Source organism: Micromesistius poutassou (assembly GCF_964030765.1).
Source record: "Micromesistius poutassou genome assembly, chromosome: 4".
In the NCBI taxonomy this organism is placed as follows: Eukaryota; Metazoa; Chordata; class Actinopteri; order Gadiformes; family Gadidae; genus Micromesistius; species Micromesistius poutassou.
Window position 1 is genome coordinate 13,720,201 of NC_140274.1, and position 18,811 is coordinate 13,739,011.

General features: G+C 41.4%; 1 protein-coding gene across 1 annotated transcript; it reads right to left on the reverse strand.

Moving 5' to 3' along the window:
* Positions 1-280: 280 nt before the first annotated feature.
* On the reverse strand, positions 281-18,435 carry LOC311341819 (NADPH--cytochrome P450 reductase-like). The gene is made up of 16 exons (XM_084466632.1): positions 18,199-18,435; positions 15,133-15,317; positions 10,521-10,572; positions 9,820-9,948; positions 9,091-9,243; positions 7,738-7,862; positions 6,952-7,041; positions 6,660-6,758; positions 6,022-6,138; positions 5,505-5,623; positions 4,723-4,904; positions 4,261-4,410; positions 3,633-3,900; positions 2,604-2,749; positions 2,153-2,238; positions 281-1,869 (listed from the first exon to the last, which is right to left on the reverse strand). The coding sequence occupies exons 2-16, from the start codon at positions 15,306-15,308 to the stop codon at positions 1,725-1,727; spliced, it is 2,037 nt and encodes a 678-aa protein (XP_084322758.1). The 5' UTR covers positions 15,309-15,317; positions 18,199-18,435; the 3' UTR covers positions 281-1,724.
* Between the last annotated feature and the right edge of the window lie 376 nt (positions 18,436-18,811).

The following is an 18,811-nucleotide window of genomic DNA, read 5'->3' on the forward strand; positions in this document are numbered from 1 at the left end:
CAGTTAGATTTGATGCAAAGCAAGTTGGTTGTATTACTGCATCATAACACATTGGCTCCATGTGACACCGGCCTTGTAGTTTTTCATGTGAAGTGGAAATAGGCCTACACAATGAAATACAAAGATAAATATTGAATGCAACATTGTTCTCCCGAGATATAATTACGGTATTTGGTCTCAAAAGATATATAATGACGTATGGTTTGGCTTCTTTGCCTAAAGCATGTAAATATATTGTTCTTGTACAATTCACTGTGGAGAAAAATAAATCAAATAGAGAAATTATTCCAATTTTTATTCATTTAAAAAAGGCATTCCTGGATATGAAATATATTTCAAATATTTTCAAAAGGAAGGACAAAAATGGTGACATGAGGTGTTTCGTGCATTTACTTTCCAAACTGAACCAAATGGACAGATGCATTCCAGTACTAATGCTTAAGCAAAACAAAAGGCAGTGTTAGAAAAAAATAAGGCACAGGCTAAATTTGACAAGTAACCCAGTTGGAACCTTTCCCAACTCCCCAAAATGAATGAATAGTAATAACATGATTCAGAAAAGAAAATTGGGGGTGGGTGTGCACCACATCAGAGGCTGTGGACATGGCCGTGACAACTGTTTACATACACTGATAAAACATGCAGTGATCCGTAAGTATGTAAACAAGCTTGTCGGCAAGACAGTCGTCGAAAATAGCCTGGGTATTCTGTTTTCTCTAAATATATTTGATACATTTTATAATCCCATTTTGAATGCATAATGTACAATCAACTATGCTGTCCATGGACAGCTATTTCCACTGTACCGTGTACTAAAACTTCACAGGGTACCAATTCATTATTTATAGTGTTTTCAAAGGCTATATATATATATATTTGTCATTAGTTGCACTATCTTCTCATAGGGGTCAGTGAAGTTTAGTTAAATTGCATCACACAATTCTTTGCCATTTTAATAATATATTGATTAATAAGGAGAGCAACAATGTATGAAATGCACAACACACAGGTAACTAATCCAAGGCAAGTTCCAGTCCCATTCCATGTGGCCAGATAGTCAGAGACATTATGCATTTCAATGTATTCAAGAGAAACTTTTCAAACCGTTGCTATATCAAACCACATGGGTTGCCAAAATCTATGGGGTAAAAATATTACAGTATAATTTGCATAAAATGCAGTAGAAACCCCCAAAAAATAGGTACATTTCTTTTTTTTTAAATAAAGTATTAAGTATTACTATTATACTTCTGGTATTCTCCCAAGTTAAAAATGTATCTAACAATAAAATAGGTCAACCGGAACCTACCCAAAGATGGGGTCACAGTGGCACTGCAGAATGTGCAGCCAGGGGAATTGCGGGATACAGCTTTAGTTTGGTTTACCAATCATTCATCGATCACTGCCCCAAGTAGCACACAGTCAAGACCTAGGATGCTCAGAACATAACCTAAACTGGTCCCTGGCATGTTTCTGAAAGGTCTTATTTAAAAAATAATTATAATATTCTGACCATGCCAAGCTGGGAAAGGGCCCTGAACATAAACCAGATTTTAGGCCAACTTCACAGAGCTCTCCAAGACAAAAGGAGAGGGGGTTTAGTTTAACTTTAGTTGAGTTGAATTAAGATAATGGAGGCAAAAAATAACTCAAAAAAAACCTATGACATAGGAAATTAAAACACAAATAAACCCCCAGAAGAGGGCCAGGTTGGGCAAGATGATTTAACTCCACACGTCCTGCGAGTAGCGTCCCTTGGTCATCAGCTTCTTGATGTAGTCTGTGGCCTGCGTCCGTGTCAGGCCACCCAGCTCCTCTGCTATCTCGTAGAAGGCCGTCTGCACATCCTTGGCCATGTTCTTTGCATCTCTGCGAAAGGGTTATGGAAATGTTTGTATTAGGGCAGAAGTGTTGCCGTTGTCTTGTTTTTCTCTACGATTCAGAGCATTAAGTCAAGTTTCATTAATTTATTATAATTGAAAAGCCAAATATAAAAGCTACATGAATGATTTACTACAAATGGGATTTCACGTGTGCAAGGGAGGTGAAACAATACAACATGAAAGCATGTTAGCTGACTGAAGTCTTAAGCATAGAATGAGATGGAGCTTTTGACTCCTTGAACCAATCAGGATCCTGTTCTGATTGTTACCCGCAGATGTAGATGTGAGCATTTTGTGAGTGGACCAGCCTCCAGATGTCCTCCTTGTTGTTCCTCAGAAGATGCTGCACGTACACCTAAGGTTAAGAGAAGAGGAGGAGACCACGTTAACATGTACTGCATCCAACCATCCAAGCAAGCAAGCGCATAGAAAAAAGTTGACAATATATATTAGATGGAGAAAATAAAATTGATATTATACGTCAACAGAAAATTTAAAATAAGTTAAATAAACTATATTATAACTATATTACTACTACTACTATAACTACATTATATAAATAAGCCAAAATGTTGATATTTTAGATACTTTTGTCAGGGAGCAGTTCAGAGTGACTTACACTTCACAAGGCTTTGACAACAATAGGTGAGTGAAATATACAGTTCTAAATAGTAAACCAGAAATTGACTAAAAACCAGGTGAAGACAGACAGAGCCCTACCTTCTGCTCCTGGTCTCTGGAGAAGGCTACATGGAGACCAGTGAGAGCCTCCTTCTTCTTCGCCTCTTCAAGCTCTTCCTGGTAGATGAAGTCCTCATTCTCATGTCTGCAGCCAAAGAACATCACCGTCTCGCCAACATCCTTCCCTAAACAGAGAGGCACAGAGCTTTAGATTATGCTAGTCCCAGTAAAATTGAGCTTTTTCTTTGATCCAAACCTTTATTTTTTGATACAGGTCATTGAAGTGCAGGTTAGGGTAAGACATCTTGCTCAGGGATGCCTACAGGCAGACCAGACATTTTGGTTTAAACTTGTTCTGCTGGCAGTCAAACACCCTAACCAAGGTCTCGTGAGTTAAGGTTTTAAGTAGTGAATCAAGTGGCCAATAAGTTATTGAGACATTTCAATGTCTTTCCGTTTGATACCTCCAGCCAGTCAACTGTTAATCAACGTTGCGTATACTTTTAATTTGTTATTTATTGAGATTTATTTAGGGATTCTTGCACACAAGGAAACAAGCATCATTGGGATTAATAAATTGAGCCACAAATAAGGTAAAAATATGAAACATAAATAACCAGGATTCAAAGGTATCATACAGTTTCACATAGATTAATATAAGCTGCATATGCCAGAACTAGAGCGAAACTATTAGCAGAACACACCGACCTTTGGAAAATCCGTACCCATGAAAGGAGCGCTGTTAACAGTTGCACTTATGATCTCAGCCTGGGGGGCCAAGCCTCAGCGCATAGCGCTGTTATAAACACGGTTCCAAAAAGCCTTTGCTTCACATGGTAAAGAATATGTTGCCATGCAATTACTGATGCAGCAATATTTTCTGTTACGTACCTTTATCGTGAGTAAGGTCAATTTAAAGATGAATAGTGTTAAAGCAGGACTAACATAAATTTTCTCTGTGCCGTCATCCCCCCCACTCATGCTATAACATAGTAGGAATGCTGAGTCCGAGCTGAGCTAGATGGCTCATTTGTGATACCTGGGAAGGAAAACACTTCAAAACCATACCTTGCTCTTTGAGCCAGCCTCTCTCCTGGATGAAGCCCACGAAGGGGGCGATGCCAGTGCCCGGGCCCACCATGATGACCGGGTTTGTCGCCTTGAAGGGCAGGCGGAACTGGGACTTGCGGATGAACATGGGCACCGTGGACTTGTGGCCGTTGTCCACCACTGTCTTGTTCTTGAGCCAGTTGGTGGCCACTCCGTTGTGGACGCGGCCTGTCTTGGTCTCGTACTCGACCACCACGGCACAGATGTGGATGCTGTTGGGATGGATCTGGGGAGGCGGGCCGGTCATATAAACGTTCAAGTCCAAATACTTAGATTGATTTTAGTCCAGAGGTATAATGGCTGGCGACGCTGATTAGTTATTAATTAATTAGTTATTAATTTAGTCATGGTTGTCATTTATCTTTGCCTCCTCATTTTCCATTTTGTTAAAAAAAATGTACCATATTATTATGGCCATGAGAAAAAATTCATGTTAATTATCATCATCAACAAGGAGCTTGTGAAACAACGTAGTGTGTCCTTGGTGACTTGTCCTTGGTGATGTGTTACACTTGTCCATTTAAACTGGCATGAGGGTGAGGGTTAGGGTTGGGGGGGGGCAGACTTCCTGTGTAGACCCCGGTACCTTAGAAGAGGAGGCGATGGAGTAATAGCGCGCCTGGAGGCGTGGGAGCAGCTCACACAGGTGGTCCATGGGAGGCCGTAAGGAGGGCAGGTCCTCCAGAATGGCCAGGATGTTCCTGCAGGCGTCCAGCACCCAGCTCTGGTACAGTGCCTGAGGAACCAATGTTACCTTTAGCACTGCAACTCAAACCCTCCCATCCGAGAGTCATGATTAGCATATATACACCACTCTGGGTCATCTGGAGTCATAAAAGCATGGAACAAAAACATTTTGAATCTTGATTGGGTCATATATTTGGCAAGTCTGGCAAGTCTGCCTAGTAATGCTTTATCATGAGGTCATGGGAGAATTCAAATTCAGTAAATACCTTCCTTTCTACTGTGATAATATATAAACCCAGGTCAAAACATTTGACGTAAAATCCCTCTCCCTCTCCCACCCCCTAATCCCTCTCATACGGACCTTGCCCTCTGGGGAGGAGGAGGCCATCTTGCGCATGTTCTCCTGGTCCTTGGGGTCGGAGGCGTACTGGGCCAGCTCGTACAGGACGTTGGTGCGGGGCGGGTGTGTGATGTCCAGGTAGTGGGTCAGAGCCGTGCGGTAGCTGGTAGGGCAGGGGAACGGATGCTTCTTGTTGGACTCCTCTGAAAAGCAAAGTGAATATTGATTATTTGTTAGTGATTTGTTTTATTTTTTTTCCAGGAAAGGCAGGCTTATATGTATATGTAGTTTAAATTAAATTAATAACAAGAAGAATAGGCCTACACAATGATCACCATGGCGAATACCAGTAAACCAGTAAATGAATAAAGTAAATACCGCCTTTCTGAGCGGCTGGAGTAGATCCTTAAATTAACTTAGGGTCATTTTTTTTTATCTAGAATCAAATTGATCTAGATCGCAATAAAAGTCAAACTGATTTGTGAGAAAACGAAAGAGTCACACCCCTGTGAAACGCATGTGAAAGCAAAGCTCAACAAAGCATGCAGCAAGGCAACAACCTTACTCAAGGACACGACCTTACCCAAGGCCAAAGGGTGCGCCGTGACGCAGACCTAGATATCATGTGCTCTCTTGGCGTGACAGCCTGTATCTCCCTTAATAGATAACCATCAATTTGACACTGTTTGTGTGTCCGTGTGTATGTTTGTGTCCTGTCTTTGCGCGTGCGTGTCTGTTCCGAGGGAGATGAGGCACACACTAGCCGTGCAGAGTCATGGTGTTCCGGACAGTCCATGCCGTACCGTCAAGGTTGTTGAGGGAGATAACGGAGTCAAGGTCCACACCAAGGATTTTCCCCAGCTTGATAACCAAGGCCGTGTCGTTGGTGGGGAAGACTGCCACGTGGTCTCCGGACTCATACCTGCAGAGGAGGAGACAAAGTATTAGGCTTGCACGGCACCACTACATCACAACCACGAGAGCTGGTAGACTGCTTAGAATTAGTGATGGGGGGAAGCTTTGCCAAAAGTGTAGAGGCAGGGTCTTAAGCTAATTCCTTAAAAATATAAAATAAGAAATCCATTTTCAGTTTTACAGACACACAATAGTAAGTCTGTTTTATTTTTTCATACAAATGCTATAAAATGACCTTGTCACAACAAAACAACAAAAAAAAACATGCATAATCATCATATATCCCAAGAGAATAATAATTCAAAGAATAACCATGTGATAATTGCAACCCTTCACTGCTTTTGTCAGGAATAACTGTAATTTTGGTGGTGAACTTTATGTTGCCCTGACTGGTGAGGACCTTACCTGATCTTTGAGCCTGTTATGTCCAACTCAAGATGCATCAGATGCCGGCCGCCTGCCTTGTTCAGTTTGCGGTTAACCGTGACTGTGGCCAGGAAGGGATTCTTGGCATCAAAAGGCCTGTGAATGACCAAACGCAGTAACTTAGAGATCCCACAAAATAATATTGATCCTCTAGAAAATTTCAACATAAAAATCACAATTATTTATTTTGAAAAGCATTCAAAATATCTTCTGGGTATCTATTTAAAAGGTAAAGAAAGAAAATAAAAATGCCTTCAGACATCCCCCTATTGTGACTTCCAAATGCTTCTAAAATAAATTGCCTACCATACATACATACACACACACACACACACACACACACACACACACACACACACACACACACACACACACACACACACACACACACACACACACACACACACACACACACACACACACACACACACACACACACACACACACACACACACAGCAAACAATTAAACTACAAAGGACCACATACTTAAAATAACAAACTATGGCTATGACCAACTCTCAAATCTCCATGGGTGCTTGAGTCCCTTAAAAAAGGGTTGTTGGCTGCTGGCTAATTTGAGTCTCAAAGCAGATAAAAGAAACTGTTGTTTTCTTACGGTTTCTGGTTCTCAAAGCTCTTGATGCGACCGATCTCTCCAGAGTAAACCTTGTTCATGTTGAGGTCAGTGTGCTCCTTCAACTCGTACTGGCGGATGCTGGGAAAGCACAAGTATGTTCAATTAACGTCCTCAAAAAAAGTATTAAGGATGGAGACATTATGCTCCAGACTAGGACATTTTCCTTCCTCTTCAAACAAGGCAGACCATCTTCCATGTTTGCAGTACAATGTAAAGACCAGTGGTACAGATGTGGGTGTTGGTTTTAATGATGTATGGTTGGATGGAGAACCTGGAGTCATCTCCCAGGGCTTCCACGCCGAAATGCTCGCAGACGGCTGGCCAGAACTGCTCCCTCCATGAAACAAAGTCGTCTTCCAGACTGAAAAGCAAGGGGAAAATAATGTTTAATATCATCGGGGTACGGCCAGGAAAGGAAAATCTAGCTGACAGAAACTTCTCAAATGGGGGTGAGTCCGGATAGCAAAGTTCTTTTAGTGGTAGATGCCTTTAAAATGAGCCAAATAGAGGGGTTGAAACAGTGAGAAAGGAAAAACTCAATCCAATAGTTCCATTGTTTGGAATAGTATTTTATACCATAATGGTATGGGGGTAAACTACAAACCATTTGATTTGGAATTGACGTGATATTTATCGTTGATGATAAAAGGTTACCTCAGCTCCCGTCCCTAGTATTAGATAAAGCCAAAATAACTTAAATTGGAAGATAGGTCCCTCATGGGTCATAAATTGAGCAATAAATCTCTCTCCAATGCATGTATACAATAACATTGTGACAAATCATAAGACTCAGAACAATTACATCTGTCATTGTTGTGTCAGCCGGTGTAAAACGAAGTGATTCACACAAAGCGCTGTCAACTGACACATATTTCTCTTGGCTCACGGATCAAATGGAGAGAAAAGCGGGAGACTCCCACTTTTGGAAGAAGCAGTCATTAGTGAAAGCACATGTGGCCTTACTGGCTTGTGTCTAAGTCATTAGCCTCTTCTTTGATGTTTAGTGCCCTGTTGAGATCACTAAACATTACAGACATTTGACGACATTTGTCCTTACTTGGCGTCGTCGTCTCCCATGCCAAGGTCAAAGATTCGTTTGGCCCCAAGTTCCTCTAGCCTTTTGTCCACATAGGCTCCCATGGCATTGTAGTGTTCGTATGTCTTGTTGCCCAAACCAAACACCTAGAAACATTAAAGGGAGGTCAGTGACGCATTCAAGATGTAATTCACAGTACATGTTGTTCGTCAATTCGGTCAAAAAGTTACATTTAAAGGCTATCACAACTTTGGTGGTTTATTACTCTATTTTATTAGAGCAGTTAAATTAGACTTTGCCTCATGTTCACATATGACTGGGTCTTGCATTTTAGGGAAAGATTTCCAAGCCAATATGGACCCTTTAAGATAAATTCACAGTTCCTAACCTATGTTTGTGAAGACCCAGGTCTTGACTTCCACGTCATGTTAACGTCTACACAAGGGGGCAGTATAGCGTTTCTGACTTTACATGTACATGAACCCAAGTAACTTAGTCTGCTCCATTGAAAATACACTGTTTTGATTTCTCCAGGTGGAATCATTACATGCTCAAGTCCGGCTGTTCGAAAACAAAACACTACGCCTGTTCCCTTCTTGACCAATCACTGATAACTTTACACGTTTATGCATGGGCGACACATTGTTAGCTCTGAGATGACTGTACGTCCTTGTGTATGCGTAGATCATCGAACGGCAAAGGTGGCGTGTAAGTTCTCCAAGTTGCAATGCATATATTTGCATGCAGGAGGACACACAAGTGTGCTTTTTAAATGAGTCTTCTTAACTAAACCCCAGTGCTGATAAATATGGGTTACATGATAAAATGATCATGCAAACTATTGTCCTCAGTGCAAAATGAGTCAGCAGCTCTAAATGTTTTAGACAACATGCAAAAGTGGAACGAGAAAGAAAGATGATGCATATTAACCTTAGGGTTCACCCCACCACATTGAGGGGTACGGTTCAAACAGTAAAAAAAGGGAGACTTGTATAATTAAGCGATAGTGACGGCTGTTTCCAATGTGCCTGAGCTGCTCTGCCCTCTTCTACAACAGGGTTGAAGTCACAAATCACTTTCATCCACATTTTGGTTTCATACATAACAAATCCATTAACAAATACGGCATAGGGCCACTAGGCATGTTTGAGAAATAGACAAGCGATGAATTATAACTTTCATGAAACATTGATATGGTCGTTATTTTATGTGGATTCATCTTCATCTCCATTACACAATGGGGGACAATTTGACTTGACTCTGAATTTTGTTCAGAGTCAAGCCTGTGTAAGCATGTGTCAGCCTGTGTAAATTGGAGGCAAGCTTGCGAGATGTAGGCATACAATAATGTTAGAAATTACAGGTATAACTCACTGTGAAGTTGACCCCAGAAAGGTCTTCCTCTCCATTCTCCTGCAGCCAGTCATAGAAGTCCTGGGCATTATCAGTGGGATCTCCTTCTCCGTAGGTGGCCATGCAGAATATAGCCAGGGAGTTCTCAATCTCAGAGAGGCGAGACAACTCAGCCTGTGTTTTAAAGTTAAGAACGGTTCAGAGCATAGAATACCTAGTTTCACTTCTCTCTAGCTTGGCATTTTGAAATATTTTGAAGTAAAAAGGAAACACACTATTTGGCCACCATTAATAATAAAATGCATAATAAAACCTCAACTAATTACAAAGAAATCTATACAAGTTTCCATTTGGCTGAAGATCGAAGTTGAACACAAAGTGCTCATTCAAATACATCATGCTGCCTATACATCTACAATCTCAGCAGCAAGTTAAATGGTTGCCAATCGTATAATTAATAATGAAGAGTGTTGTTATGTCTTGTCAGCATGTGACAAAACTGGACAACTATACACAACCAAAACATTGTTTACAAAAGGAAGCCCTCCAGATAGAACAACCATGCATTTCCCAGTATTGAGCCCTTCACATTTCTTTTCCCATGACAAAATTACAAAACACTCTCTGGCAGCGATGTGGCTGAAAAGCAGCCAACTGACCATTCAAGAATACTTGAACTAGTAGCCTAGCTCTTTTAGACTCCAAGTTTTTTGGGTGGTTTGGAGTGCTGCACCAGAGGTTGTGAATTACCATGTCATATTCCTCAGGGTCGGCAGCCATCCCTTTCATGCCGTAGCGCTGAGCGTCTTTGGAAAGCCTGTTGGCAAACTCCTCTGCTGTACCCGTCTGGGAGCCGTAGAACACAATGATGTTCTTGCCCTGGAAACCATTCAAAAGACAATATCTTAACAAATAAACTAATCCCATCTTCTGTTATCGGCCAACTCATGCCAAAGCAATTAGGCTTGCGGCTTGAGCAAAGTCCTTAAACGCTCCAACACATTGTTAGAAGAATGTGCCTTCTATGGCGAACAACATTTGAAGACATAAGGTTCCTGCACAATATTGACAGGACATCGTAGAAACAAATAGTTTGAAACGTTTGAGAATACACAGGATTTGTTTCCTTCCAAAGTACATCTAGAGCCGTTGTCAACCAACATAGAAGATCAAAAGTAATTACTGTTGCATTGAACAACAAAACATGAAGAGACCAAAGCAATCCATGACTTTGTCTCATTTGCTAGGCTCATCTCGTGAGCCTCATGATATCCAAAGTATTTGCAGAAAAACCACAAGAGCTCACTCCCAAATAAAGTAATTACTCAAAGCGAACTTGAAAACAGAAGTTCCCTTGAGCTATAGTAACCTTCCAAGCCTTATGAGCCTTGCATTGAAAAAAGTGAATTTTCAGTGGAGTGGCCGTTATCAAAACACCGAAGATAACTCACCGTTTTCTTCATCTTTTCAACAAAACTAGTTTCTCTTGTGCTGGTGGCGGTTCTGGAAGAAAGATAAGAGGAGAACATTCAATTAGGTAAAAACGAATGCAAAACGTTTAACATTGCTTTTGGAATCTGCCCAAAATGAACATTGACAAGACAATGGTCTTCATTTGTGTAATAATTAAAAGCAGCTTTTATTGTTAAATTCCTGTTCCTCTGTGCCTCCGGGAGGCCCATGTATTGTTCTGTTTACGACAAGCTGGTTACGCTGGGCCAAAATGCTTTACATGCGCAGCCATATGGTCTCCCCAGCATAACTACATCATAAACAGAAGGAAAGCACCAAGACACAGGCCCTGTGGAAGGAGAGCAGTATACTTGGATTGGTACTTCAACCCGAATACCGGTATACGTGTTTAGTTTCCAGACAAACAACAGAGTTTGATGTAGGAGAGGGGGGGTGGGGGGGGGGGTCTGCGATCATAACATCTTAAGTGGTGTTGGGAATGACAAAGAGCCTTGTGTTGACAGTTCATCATTCTCCACCGTGTAGTCGGATGGGGAGAAAGACAACAGGAGCAGACACGCAGCAGTGTCTAAGTACAGCATGGACTTTCAGGGGTTTTGTCCGTGGAGCGCGGCAGCATAGGCAACAAACTCTGTGACGTTGACCTATCTCGAGTCCACAGCTCTGTGACAAGGTAAACGTGCTTCCATCTGGAGTATCCCTACACCAACCCCCCATGAAATCAGTATTCACGTCCTGAATTACCTTCACGTCAAATATTTCATAAAACAACAATTTTACCATCTTCCCACCTGAAATGAGAGGCTTGCTAGTATATGGATGGTGCTTTTGAAAACTTTTGAGTTTGTTCCAACATGTTTTTTTTGATACCATAAGTGATGTACCGCGATCACCTCGAAAACAGACTCAAATGTTATTTGTTGTTGTCAAACATCAAAGTTTTCCAGACCGGTCTGTCCAATTGACTCATCTAGGTGTTACCCAGGATTTAATTTATGGATGGGATCAGATCAAACGACACATGCAAACACCAATGGCGATAAAGGGGGTTGCTGGACACATCCATAATCGCACACAATAAAAGGCACTGCCGCTGTGTTCACTATCAAAGGACTGAGTGGACAGCTGCACTTCCCTGTGCAATGCAAAGAAGAAAGGTGGGAACCAAATAAGCCTGAGTCTGGTGGCATAGGAGCTTCAACTAATTTGCTAGTCCCAAGTATTTTGTATAAACACCAAGGGCACAAAACAGACCTCTTCGGTTTTGCCAGGAGATCAGAGATACTTTAATAACCTTACCACGCTGAACCAACAAACTAAGTAAACAACACAAAAAAAGGCTCTGACTCTCAGAGTGATTTGGGTTCAATATAGTTCAAAACTGATGGATTGACATTAAAAAAAAAGTGTTGTAATCCAATAAAATCACCTTGAATGTACTGTAGCCTGTAGTACTTGCAGCACGTGAATGACATGATCACAGAAGTAGTAGTGTTTTGATAGTAACAAGAGTAACAAGATGGAAAATAGCCAGAAAGCTAAAAAGTAAATTGTGGCCATATGCCATGATGATTGATGACTTAACAATTGACTCATTTGCAACAGAAATAAACACCAAACAGTTGGTTCACAGAGTTAAACAAACAGAAGAGGAGGGGGTTCACGGCCCCAACAAACATGTACTAACCTCTCAGCAGCATCTCTCCTGTCTTCGGGCAGGGAGAAGACACAGCCCATGGCCTGTAGTCTTTAACCACCACCCTGGCTGGAGGGCCACCAAGAACAACCACCACCACCACCACCACCCCCCCGACGCTCAGACTTAAATGAGGTGGGTAGACAACACACGTGCAGAGGAAAAACAAACCAGTCCGGTAGGGCGTCAGGCATCAGCACGTCTCCCTGCAGCCACCTGAGAACCAACCCTCCGCCGCAAATCTGAACTCCTGTTCTCTCGAGCCCCGCAGTGCTTGTTCCTCGCACAGACCCAGGCTCCCCTCCGCTACACACACACGCGGCCAGGCACGCACACACAGCGGTCTGCGAGCCCCGTCAATGTCTGGCAACCGCCGCGGACACAATGGTGGGAAACTGACTTCCCCGTGAAGAAAAAAGAAAAGGAAAACATCGCGCAAGGCTGCGGACTCACACAAACACACACTGAAACACTCAGGGGCTTAAAAAATGCCTTCCTCCACATGCCCGCCCCCTTTCCTCTCCAATCTGAAAGGTGTTAGGAACACGAGAACTTGTAGGCGATCCATTGTGCGCGCTTAAGGAGAGTGATCGGAGCACAGCTCCTCCAGTGGACCAGTGGAGGGGGAAAGAGCTGTGAATGGAAGGGCTTTTGGAAGTGTCCCCCACCCCCATCCCAAAGGAGGAGAGAGAGAGACCCAGAGTGAGTGAGTGAGAGTGTGAGAGAGAGAGAGAGAGAGAGAGAGAGACCAAGAGCAAAAGACAGAGAGAGAGAATGTCATTACTATGGCAACCTCATTTATCATAAAAGGATTCCATTTGTGACAGTATCCTACACCAATGGCACAGCAGCCAAGCCTTCATATAGCAAAAAAAAATGGGGGGGGGGGGGGTGGGGGGTGGGGGGAGGGAGGAGTGGGGTAAAGAAAATTGTAGGGGGGAAAAAAAAAACCTACAAAGTAACTGGGGGGAAAAGAAAGGACTGCTTGTCTTGTGCCTCAACTTTCCACCTTTGGAGAGCACTGACAAAGGAGGCCTGGCCAGCACTCTCCACATGCTCTCTGGGGAGCGTTCCAAACGGGCCTGGAAGCAAAAAACAAAAGCCTGCACAGGAAAGACGCGGAAGCCCACGCCCCCGTGGTAACCGTTAGGTAACCAATGCTTCCACCGAGGGGAGGGGACGTCGCTCATCCAGTGTGGAGCTCTCTGCGCTCTTGCCTTCCACAGACTCTTTCCCAGAGTTTAAGACGACGCGTCACTGCCCCCCACGGACCTCCCCACGTCCGCCTGTCTCGCGCCTCCGTGACTGACACACAGCCAGACAACCCTCCTCGCTGTCGGTGAGACGTGTGTGCTGCCTGCACAAGGTCTTCAGGCCAGCGGGCAACCAAACCAAAAAGCCACTAGTTCTTGCATTGTGGTTTTTAAGGGGAGGGACTGCATGGCGGCAGTGTACTGCCAAGGGCCAAACCCAAACAAGCCTCCATGCAACCACTGATCAGATAATGAGGAGAGAGCGAGGGTGGGGGGGCACCCCTTCTATTTTTTTTAACCCTGTAAACTGACTTTGTTTGGTTGTTGTTGTTGTTGAGTGAGGAGAGCCAAAGCTTATGAGGTGAAGGGCTTTGAATGCAAGGTTGTCCATGCAGGTTCATTGTATTTCCTTGAAACATTTAGGTTTGTGGTATGCCCACAACACAACAACTGACTTTTTTTGTTTGCCTTGGTTCAATGCATGTGTTTAGCATGACTTCCAATAGTGTGCAAACAGGGAGACTAAATAATAGGGGTGGGAGAAATAATCGATACTTCAATGCATCGTGATTCTCTCTAGAACGATTCCGTCTCGATGCAGAAAAATTAATAATCTGAAACAAATTTAATATATATATATTTTTTTTTAATTTTTATTAAATTTGTTTGCCTGCTGCAGAGCGCTTCAGAAAGCAGCAAAAGTCTTGTAAGTAGCAAAGTCAGATGTATATATATTTTTGAAAATCCTGCATGGAAATGTACATTAAAAAAATTGTTGAATTGAGATGCATCGATAATCGTTTTATAGATTACCACCACTACTAAATAAATGTACAAACGACTAAGAGATTATAGGAGAGGAAACAAAGGTCACATGGCAAGCATTTTAAATATCTTTGGCAATGACCTCTCACACTTGCCTCCGAGAGATTGTTTTATAATGGCTTTTTAAACAGCCACAGGCTGCTTTAGAAAACCAAGCAAGACATGCAACCAGTAAACACGATACCAAGAGGAATGTATGCAATAGAATTGTCTTCAAGTTATTCATTTTCTGATTGTGTAGTCCAAAACACAGCCCACGCGTGTGTCTATGTGTGTGTGGCACAAAGGGTTTGCCTTTAATACAACTTTTTACCTTTGTCAGCAATTTGCTTTACAAGTAAAGGATGGGGGGGTGGGTGATTGGTTGCTTGCCAGGCATTTCATGATTTCTTGCACCGTACAATACCTTATTAATGAAATTACTAATTGCTTGAAATACCAACAAGCGGTTAAACCAATAGCATCATTGTTGTTTTTATGGTGAAAGAATAGGATCGGGTGGGGGTGAAGAATGCAAGGCTAAGGACGTTTTCAGATGTTGAATGCTAACTCATCTAAAAAGCCTGGCGGACAGTCGAGGTGAAGATGAATCCTTGCAGAAATTGCAGGAATCTTATTTGCATCCTTTTTGCCAATGGCAGACTGGTGGAAGTTATGAATACATTCTGGCAGCCATTCAAACACAATTGTACAATGGTTGCCACACTTGCACACTTTTTAATGATTCATGATGAATATAAGTAATTATAAAATAAAATAAAAAAACATAAAATACATAATTTCTAAAAGTTTCTAAAAGAGAACGCATATACTCACAGAGTGTCGAGCTTCTTGAATTCAGGGATTGGTTCGGGTTTCTTGCGGGACATGAACCAATAGATAACCAGTCCAGCAATGAGCGTGAAAAGGAACAGGTCTAGATTGCTTATAAGAGGCTCCTCTTCGGTTGCCATGGGCTCTGGATGGGTGGCATCGGTTTCCACACCCGCCATGTCTGCACTCTACAGAGGGGACAAAGAGAGCCCAAACAGACCTTTTAACGACATGTCATGAAACACACGACACTTTGCTCAAAGACCAGTGATTGGTGGGAAACTAATGACTTCTATTCAAACATAAGATGGAGAGGAATCGAGAAGCCCCACGATACACTATGGTAAAAAGACGAAACAATAAATTATATATATATATATATTGATTGTGATATTAGATACGACTTTCGTGCGTTTAATGCATGGGTTTACTTTTGGGTTCGGGTTACAGGGCCATCATTGTTTAAATGAACATGGCTGAGGAGAAAAGAACACTGTTGATTGTCCATTTTCTATAGGCAAACACATTACAGCGCCATCTGTAGGACAATCCCATTCATTTGCTCCAACCAAAGCTGAATTTAAAGTTCAGCAAACAGCATGTTTGCGAAGATTCATGTAAGCACTCAGATAGAAATATGCCGATCTTTGCCTGTCTTTATACTTCGACGTTATGATAATGCGTACATGAGGGAGCAGTAGTGTTACAGACACCAAATGTACACTAAATGGGCTGAGTCTGTACAATTGACAATAGTTGGAAAAGCAGTATATCGATGTGAAAAATCTTTGAAATGTTCTTAAAATAATAATAATTAAAATAGAAGTTACTTCTAATTTGTTATAAAAAGTAACTTGTTGTTAGTTGTTGACTTCAATAAAATAGATACATTTTTTTTGCACTCTGAGAACCAATGTAGTTTAACCTTTACCCTATGCAGCAAAAATGAATGAAAATTAAGGAACTATACTCTAAAGCAGAACACGCTAAACTGCTAATTCAGTTTGACTAAATACGATGAATATTTTTTTTCACCCAGCTCTCAAAAAGGGTCTGATCTGTCATACCATGAGCAAGCAATTTGGCTCTACCACTTCCATCAGTGTTCAGACAGGCACATGGATGTGTGTGCTGAATGAGTCACCTACAATTTCTAGCCATAGTGGTAGAGGATGGCCCATTGAGGCCACCCATGATATTTAAGTTAATGTTCTTTATTTAGTCAAATGCACAACAAAACATGCAGTAGCAGTATTTGCTGGCAATGAAATTCAGGTTTCCTAAGCTGACACCTCGAGGAAGCATGAAAAAACAAGTAGTACTGGATGTCATCAGATGTAAATCCCAACATGTGTCAGGCTGGGTGCGTGATGGTCGAGACATAATGTTCTTTTCACAAATTAATTTCTACCCTCCAGCAAAGGTATTAGCAAATACAAATGACCAAGTAACTAAGAGGACATATAAAGAATGGGCAAAATACTACTAGCTGTCATTTCCTTAATTGAATGGCATGCATGTGGTTTCCAATACAATCTTCAATGGTCAAGTGTGTTGAAAGCTAGTGTGTTGCCATCTAGATAGAGGGACACCTTAAACAACTTGTTTGTTTATTGTATGGTCGCCTTTTAGTTACTCCTATCAGCTAGCGGCATAGGTCATGATCACTCGCTTCCCTTTGAAAAAACTCTTTATTGGCCGTACTCAAGACTGTTGAGAATTATGCAATACAATGTTCAACTCTTAGTTTGATTTAAAAAAAAAACATTACCTTTTACCTTTAATTAAATACCACATTTTTCCACATTTTGACTATTATTGAACAGAATAGTGTACAAAAAAAAATAAAACTGTACTACCAAGCACCATCAATGTGAAATCTGAGAGTTGGCCAGAACTACTGGGTTGGGGTAACATAGGCTTGCTTAGGCCATTCTCACCTAGCGTCAGGACCTAGCTACAGGAAAGCACTTTGCTGGCCTAGTGTAGACAGTTCATAAAATCTCCCACACTGAATTAACTTAAAGACATCAACTCTTACGTGACGTCCATACTTATTTGGAGGTTTGATTGGCTAAAGACATAACCTCATAATAATTGCTGTAATAAGTAGTAACATCAATATTATTCAATAGCCAGGTATATCTGCACTACTAACATTAGTAGCAAACCTATCTACAATGTCAAACCAATATGATGGAAACTGGTTGGACATTATGTAAATTAACCTATCTTGATAGAATATTGCAAAGCAATGTGTCAGTGTAATAATTATAATCATTTGTAATTTCAAAACATTTTAAATGACTGATACTGATACTAAAATGACTGATATTACCGCAATTGTTGCTCTTGATTAAAACGCAAATAGACTAGTAGCAGATCATTTTGCACTCGGAGGTCTGTGGCCTAGCCTTTACCCATGAGGCGAAAATGACAATGAATGAAAATGAACTATACTCATGTAAGAGAACACGTTAACAGTTAATAGTTTTTCTACATTTGCCTGACATATAACTTACGTCAAAAGCAATATGTTCACTGCAGTTCGTGTATTCTGAACATTCTGGGTTATTTCAGATTTTGAACGCTTGCATATAAATAAGGATTTCCCTTTCGTTTTGATCAAACACGATCTGATGAATTAGATGATGTCCAAGAAATTTAACAATAGGGGCCTGACTGTGTCGAGTTAGCGTAACTAAGGTTCAGCACCGACTGAACACAACTAACTAAAAGTGTAGCCACCGAAGATCTATTTGGTTGCGACACTTTCACGTTTCACTGCAATGATTACCCCAAAGTCAATGTCCCACATGTCGTTGCATGCCAATGATCAATAGCAGCACCTCATAATATCTCTGACTAACGTTATAGAAGTATTGCGAGCCAGCTCTTACAGCCTTGGAATGCTAACGTGAATTGCAATTAAATGGTTTACTTCAGCAATTATAGTGGCAAATAATGTAGTGCGGTTTTTGAAAATGTACATATAAACCTAGTGAATGACAGAAATGCAGCAACGCGCCATACTAAATAATTGTGTTATAACTTCAGGATAACGCTTACCTTGGCGTCTTCTGTAACAAGCTGCACTGCTCACAATGCGGAAGAAAACTTTACGCCGTCCAGGACCGTACCAAACTCATGTTTAGGAGGGGTGTACCATAGAAAAGCGTCAAAAAGGTTAACTCGACACGCCATATAAACATATATTTATATAGATGTACATTTTACATGTATTTTTACCAAAGATTATATCCTACCGTTCGTGTGAAGTTTTATTCGGTCATACAATTTTCTAAAGTTTGTATAAATTGAGTTATCGAACCATAACCTAATTGCAACGTGCCTTATGTGAGCATAGGTCAGAGTTATGCAATAAAGCTAAAAGAACAGTCACCCATTGAAGGCGTCCTCACTGAAGAGATGCACGTAATATCAAAGTTACGTGATATCAGGTACGCATGCATAATACAGACAAAATAAGATAAATAAATGAACGCTTTAACTCACAAGGACAACCGCAACTTTATTATTCGGAATCGCCATTTGTATTTAGGGACGAAATAATCAGTTGAGTGAAATACAGTGAACAGAGAGCATTATACCTGAGTTATCAAACACACTAGATACAACAATATAAAATATCTGTAGGCGTAGTCTCGTCGTTTTGGTGTTG